The following is a 7370-nucleotide window of genomic DNA, read 5'->3' on the forward strand; positions in this document are numbered from 1 at the left end:
ACACACACACACACACACACACACACACACACACACACTCACACACACACACACACACACACTCCTTCTGAACAAAACACTGTCAAGTCTGAAAGGCCCCAACACGATTAGCTCTTTTCAACATTAAAGCACCTCAGCAGAAAGCGGAAATAAAATGTAATACAATGCTTACCAGTAAAATAAGTTAATGGTAACGATGACCGTGTTGTTCTCTTCGGCATTTATATGACGTCTTATTATGTCTCCTAACACATTAAGTTGCAGCCCGTTTCCTTATGAATGCCTTTGCTATTATTCACATTCCTTTAGGCCCTACCGATCAATACCGCTAGTCTATCTTGAACACACAGTAGACACTCAATAAGTTGGGTGAATTGAATTGAAAGCAATGAAACTCAACATAAAAGCATCTGCTTGAAAACGCAGAAGCTAAGGATTCTAATTTCCTTGCCTGCCATAATTTTCCAATGGCACATAGGTGAGTCACCTAGCTTCTCTGTACCCTGGTTCCTCCCAGCAAAACACCGAGCTGGAAAAGCAGCTCTAGCAAATGCTGAAATGCTGTTATAAGCCATGATCTGAGATATATCTTGGGCAGAGTATGTTGACCAGCGTTTCCAAAACACTGAGGAACATTAATCAGCATTTGATTCAAAGGAAGATTACAATATTAATGGGTAAGAAAAAAATAGCACTGATATGACCACAAAACAGAGCTTCTGAGAAAAGGTGCTAATTGAGAAACATAGAGACTTTTTTAAGGCTGTTCATAATGGACTGAATAAAACACAGTAAGAGAACACAGTTAATTTGAATTGCAATGTACTTTATGACGTAGCACTCTCTACAGTGTGACCATTCCCCTGATCAATCTAGAACATGAAGTGACGTATATCTATCAGTATCACTCAGAGCATCTGAGTTACAATCCTAGGGTGTGGGATCATAAAATATGCATTTTTAATAATCTTTTTAGGGCCGGCCAAGTGGCTCAGTTGGTTAAGAACTCGCTCAAGAGTGCGAGCTCTGAGCAACAGCGGTTCGATGCCTGGCCTGAGCTGAGCTGCCGCTGAGCTGCCAACAGGTGGCAGGATGGCTCAGCTAAAAAAATAATAATAAAAAAAAATAATCTTTTTAAGCCATTCCAATGTATTTTGAATAATAATAATAATAATAATAATAATAACAATAGCTAACTTTATTGAGTTCTTACTACATTTCAGCTACTACACTTCAATATTTTATCAGTGGGTTGAGAATCACTGATATGTTGATACTGCAATGATAAAAATTTAGTATTAACCATAAATAAAATATATTTCAGTATCACAGATTTAGTCATAGTGTACATTAAATTATTCCCCTTGGGTCTGTGATGTTATAAACTTCTATCATATGATCCTACAATTCCCGTGTTAGCTGCATCTCCAAACCATCATAGTGATGGGTTTTGGTAGAGATCGAAAGTATAATACTTGATAGGCAGGTTTTTTTTTTCTCCTAGATGTAAATAGGATCAAGTAATCTTGCTCATATAAAGGGTTTTCAAGCTCTTTCTAACCTCAGAAACCTGAAAATCAGACGCCTTTATATGAATGTAATATTTCCAGCTGCTGTTACATCTTAAGTGCCTTGAAAATGTCATTACTGTCTTACACCTCAGATATTCATTAACTCCTTACCCGTACCCTTCTAAAAGTCTCCTTAGAACTCACCATATATTTTCTAGTCAAAGGCATTTAAATCTTTATGTACTTACCAAGTAGGCAAAGCCTGCTTTGTGGGAATTTTCACCACTCACAGTGCATCGATTTTGAAATATGCAGAGTCCATCTCGACATGGGCGCATGCAGGGTCACAAACTGGAAACTTCCGTGCTCTCCCCCACTTTACAGAGAAGGCGCACTGGACCATGTCCATGAGGAGAACGTGTGACTATAACACAGGGGACTGTGACAGCAGGCTGCCTGACACACGGGCTTGCTATCTGCTTACGGTCCTGTGACCTTGGGCAAGCTCCTCTCCTCTACGCTCTTCAGTTTCCTGGTCTATAAACTGGGGATGCCAACAATGACGCCCAGCTCATGGCCTTGTTGTGAAGAACTGACTCACTTATTCTCATGGAAAGCTCTCAGAACCCTGCCTGCCACGCAGTGTGCACTCATTCGTTAGCCTTTTTAAATTAATAACTTCTCTAATTACATTCAAACCCATTACATAGGTTAAATGCTGTGAGTTAACATGAGTTTTGTTTTTTTCTCTGATTATGTTCACACTCGTTATAAGAGTTAAAGGCTTATTTTAGTAGCAAGTCATCCACACTCAGGAGCTTTCCCTTTCCTTGATCATAATTATCAGTGATGTATAGATTTTTCACAAGTATGTTTGGAATTCAACTAAACCCACATTTTCATGAGCTTCGGTGCAAAAGAGCTCCACTAAAATGCATGGAGATAATTAGCATTTATGTAAGAAAAAGAAAACAGTGAATTTAATGCTATTTTTCCTGGGTATGCACACCATCCTAGTTAATTTTTTTAATCTATTTTTTAAGTATAGATAACGATCAGTATTGAAAAGTACCAGAACCACATTTGTTTTCAAGAAACCATATGAAGAAATACATACATATGTGTATGTATGTGTATGTGTGTGTGTATACATACATATACATACATATGAATTACAATGATATTTTCTGAAGACATGTTAGAATATATATGCTAATTATCAATAGGGCAACATAAACACTATTTGAAGAAGTGTTCTGTGATTATTTTTAGAGTTTCAAATTCTCCAGAAAAGGGATGCACTGGGTGTTGCTTTCAGCCTGATTCATTGCTATACCTTGCCTTGAAATCATAACCGCTCAACCTGACAGAGCCAGGCTGCATGGATTTGGGGATTCCTCCAGGTGGGGCTCACCTTGCTCCAGGCTCAGGTGTCCAAACATGCCCTGCAGCTCGGGTGGGGCTCCCCCCACGTAGACTGGGGAATTCACCACCAGCGGTTGAGCTCGCGGCTCTGACACTCGCTCTGTCAGTCCATTCATGCTTGCTGCGATGACGGAACCTTCCTTTCTCACGATCACTGTATTCCATGACCCATCACAGTAGGAGAGCCCCAGCCACAGGTCCACTTGCGTCAAGGTGAGACTGGTATTTAACCGCAGGCTCAATATTCCACTCTTCAGTTCCATCTGCATTTCATATTAAAAAAAGAAAAGAGAGGTAGGTAAGAAGGCGGAAGGGCAGTTTGGGGAAGAGTAGAAGGCCAAATTCTTAAAGAAAAGCAACAAGTTTCCCTGAAAGCACTCTATGAAAATGTCCTACTTCATTCTAAACCAAGCTGGAGTGACATGTAATAAAGTACTTGCAAGCGTATAACTGATGTGAAGAATGCTGTATTGACTCAAAGTCATAACTGGTAATGATTATACGATGTGATGCAATATTACGTAGGCAGAGACTTTTGGGGGATACGACATAGGTAAAGACTGAACCCCAGCACAAGTGACTATGAAGAGAACAGAACAATATGAACGATGATTCCATTTTTGAGTTTTTAGGAAATGAAAAGATACTGCTTCATATATCAATTGAATTTGGGAGAAATTAGGACAAGACAATAAGAAAATAAAATGTCAACGCTGATTAAGTTTATTTGAATTGGTTGTTGAATTCAATTTCAAATATGTAAAATGTGTTGATTCACTACTTTGATTTTATTATTCTAAATCTCTAATGAACATAATTGCCCCTATGTGTTTTCTTTTAGGTTAAGGTGCCATATTCTATTATGAACGTATTATAACCAAATTTTCGTGGTAAAGGAAACGCCTATAATATGTTTCCCTTCAAAATATTACATAATTATTTTACCTACTATGTTCTTATATTTTTAGACATCAAATCAGTGACTATAGGATACTTAAAAATGTGAGATCATGTCAAATGAAACAATTTAAGTAATTCCAGATAAAAATGACTACTTTTTCGATGCAACTATCTCTTTTGTGAAGTACATCAGGTAAGCAGTTATTCATTTATCTATCCATTCATTTAATAAATACCGAGACCCTTGCTCTATTCCATGAACCCGCTGCTCTCAGTTGACCGCTGTCCCCAAGGATAACACTAACAGCAGAGGCAGGCGTGTGAGGTGACACTATAACCAAGAAGGCAGGGTGTACAGTAAGAGCTCCCTGGGAATCGGAAAGGTTTAAAGCAAATATGTAAGATTTATAAAGGATCAGCCAAACAGGGAATTGACACAGTCAATGCCATGGGGACACGCACAAGCTCATTAGGCTTAGAAAATGGTATAAGGAAACCCCAATTTAGTAAAATGTTAACACCTCGTTTATTTAAAGTTGGATCTGACCATTTTAAAGTAAATGTAAGTCAATTAACATACGGCAAGAAAATCAGGTCCATCTTTGTTGTAAATGAAAAGCAGCAATCCATTCAATTGGTCTGTCCTGAACTTAAAGGATATCTCAAAGTCCATTCCGCCATGAAACAAGTGTGGATCAAGTTCCAGGAACCCTTTAAAAAAAAAGAATGTGTATATATTAGCATGTGCTGGCATTGTAAGGGTGTCATAAGGTCCCCTTAGGATATATACTGACATTGAGCAAATGTCTCACAAAAGAAAATGCAAATCAATGTTAAGAAACCCCCATTGTAATGATGCAGAAGCAGCAGAATGAATTTGATGTACCTTTCAAGGGGAAGCAATGTATTCTCTCAATCATGAACACAATTCAGAATAGTGCTATTTTATATTATTATTAACAATAAGCAGTTGTACTGACTTAAGAGAAACTGAATGACAGTGATAAGAGAACAATGAAAAAGTGCACAGGTTGTTACATTTAGCTTTCCATAATGAAGGTAGTTTAAGCAACTCAATAACTGACCAACTTAGTTATAAATGTAGGAGGCAAAGGTGAGGTTTTGTCTGAAGGGCAAGCCAGGTCCCCCAAGCCACCATATTGCCCTCTGCCCCTTGACCCTGGGTGTCTGACAGGCAGGGGCTGCAGGTGGGGACATGCACCTCACTTCTGCTGCAGCCTTTGGAGCAATGGCAATGATGGTGTTACATTTTCTAACTTTCCCTTAATGACCTACATACCTCATTACAAAGCTGAAATTTTACTGTGAGAAATACGGCCCATCCATACAATGAAACAAACAGATACTTGTGGGTTAACCTGGTAACTCCTTTGAAACATCTAAGTAAACCTGCACTCTAAGTAAAATGAATGACTTACAAATGGACATCTGTGACACTGTCACACATACACTGAGATCTAATGTGGGCCACCAGAGATCTTACGCATGAATATATATTTATGAGTCTTATAATTTAATTACATATTCAGATTTTTGAGAATATATTTATGTGCATCATGGCATAACTGGCTCTTTCTGTGATGCTAGAATCATATGAGGTCAAAGTAATTGCACAGGGGAGAGTCAGTCATGCCAAGGATAGAACACACCTGCTAGGCAACAACCAGTGGCTGTTTCAGAGCCTTACCTGTGCCTAGGAACTGGGCTCCCTCTCGTAATGACGCGGGGCATCCCTCCCAGCTGCTATACACGTTCACTTGCTCTTCTGAGCTCTGCCAAACCAGAGGCTCCCAAGTAGCAGAGGGACTGTAATTCTTCATAAAATACACGTCCTTAAGACAGCCCACAAAACCCTTTTGGACTATGTCTGCAGGAGTCAACAGATATCAACAAAAACGTTATGTCGAAAAAAATGCTGTTCAAGCATTTAATTTTATTTGCAATTAAAATCAAAGAAAGGGGCAATAGCTCTCTGAACCTATTTTCTGCAAACCTCTTACTGATTCATATAAACACCACAGCATCAGCTATGGTAAGTGGTAACAATTTTAATGTTGAGCCCTGGTTCAGACCTATCAGATCTGAATAAACAGATGTTAATGCAAAAAACCTTGGTTTAATAGTACTAGCAAGACTATTGCTTTTTGAACTAACAAGGGGATTTCATCTGCCACTAGTCTTAAGAATAGAAGTGCTATAACAAGTTTTAAAAGTAATATCTGAAGGAAGTGTTTCCATTGAATCTATAGCTTATAGGTTAGTTCCCTCATCATTATAAACTACTCTGTTACACAAGTAAAGCAATAATTTGATCTCATTTTTAGGAAGAATGATGTCTTTTCTGCCTAAGGTTAATTTTGTCCATGTTAGTTTTTATTCATTTCATTTTACAGTCAGTTTTTGTTCCTTTGTCCTAAAAACATAGGACTTACTTTGTCTATGCCTCAATTAAAGCATTTACGGCATATGATTGGAATTATCTGTTCATACACCTGTACCCTCTGTTGTGGCAAAGACCAGATTTTATTTGCCTATGGATATCTAGGGACTGGGTGGAGTACGGTCACCCAGTCTGTACTCAGGAAATGTTCTCCACCCTCTTTAGAGGGAAAATCAAGCTCATAGTTTTCCATTTTTGTCTTGTTTTATGTTCAAGTTAAAATCTAAAAAAAAAAAAAAAAGACACATATGCTAAAATAACTTTGCCTGAAATCAGTATCATAAGCAGAAGTGTAACGAGCTTTTATATATTCAGAGCTGGGCATTAAGAATTTTAATGAAGTAATGCACGGTTCCTTTAGAAGCGACTTAAAGGAAGTTACTGACATATTGATATAGGACACACAGCACAGGATAGGAAATACCACTATGATTCATACTTGAAAAGAGTGTCACGCGATGCTACTCCACATGTGGGTGACAACATATACGTTCTAAGCCTCTCCCACACTCACCCACATCCGTCCTCAGGATGGTGTAGCTCTGGGGCAGGCCTCCTACAAACATTCCCGTGTTTTCGCCAATGACAGTGCTACCATTCAGGGCCCAAGAGGAGCCTACGGAGAAGGAGAAGAGAATTCCAACTTCAGCGGGATCTTCTATCTCTACTAATTTAATACATGATTAAACCCTTCACTGCACTTCTGGGACATCGCTCTTTCTCAGTTCTCCTCTTACCTTAGTACCCGTTCCTGGCTGGTTATCTCCACTGGTTCTACCTCGCCACCCCCATCTGGATGTTGGAATGACCCAGGCTTCCTCCCTTCTCTGATTTCTTCCTTTCTCCGCCTACAAGGATGCCCTGAGACCTCCAGAGGGACCTGTGCAAACTACCAGGGCCAAAGCCCAGAAGGGGCCCGTGTCCCTGATGGCACGAAGGACTCCAGTTTCCTGCTAAGAGTTCTAACTCCATTCTTCTTTGGGAGGAGAGCGACATTTTCAGAGCCCCAGGCCACTGTAATTAGCCTTCCTGCATCTGATGCATTGGTGGTAAAGACCATCTGAGCTGACAAC

General features: G+C 39.3%; 1 protein-coding gene across 1 annotated transcript in view; it reads right to left on the minus strand.

Annotated features, from left to right (window-relative positions):
- USH2A (usherin) overlaps positions 1–7370 on the minus strand; it is a 465799-nt gene that overhangs the window by 230239 nt on the left and 228190 nt on the right. Inside the window, exons 22-25 of the mRNA XM_019631633.1 lie at positions 6812–6913; positions 5545–5724; positions 4417–4547; positions 2926–3199 (exon numbers count right to left, since the gene is read on the minus strand). Of these exons, the coding sequence (XP_019487178.1) occupies positions 2926–3199; positions 4417–4547; positions 5545–5724; positions 6812–6913 (687 nt within the window). The remainder of the gene's footprint in view (positions 1–2925; positions 3200–4416; positions 4548–5544; positions 5725–6811; positions 6914–7370) is intronic.

The sequence above is a fragment of the Hipposideros armiger genome, unplaced genomic scaffold (assembly GCF_001890085.2).
Source record: "Hipposideros armiger isolate ML-2016 unplaced genomic scaffold, ASM189008v1 scaffold_1023, whole genome shotgun sequence".
In the NCBI taxonomy this organism is placed as follows: Eukaryota; Metazoa; Chordata; class Mammalia; order Chiroptera; family Hipposideridae; genus Hipposideros; species Hipposideros armiger.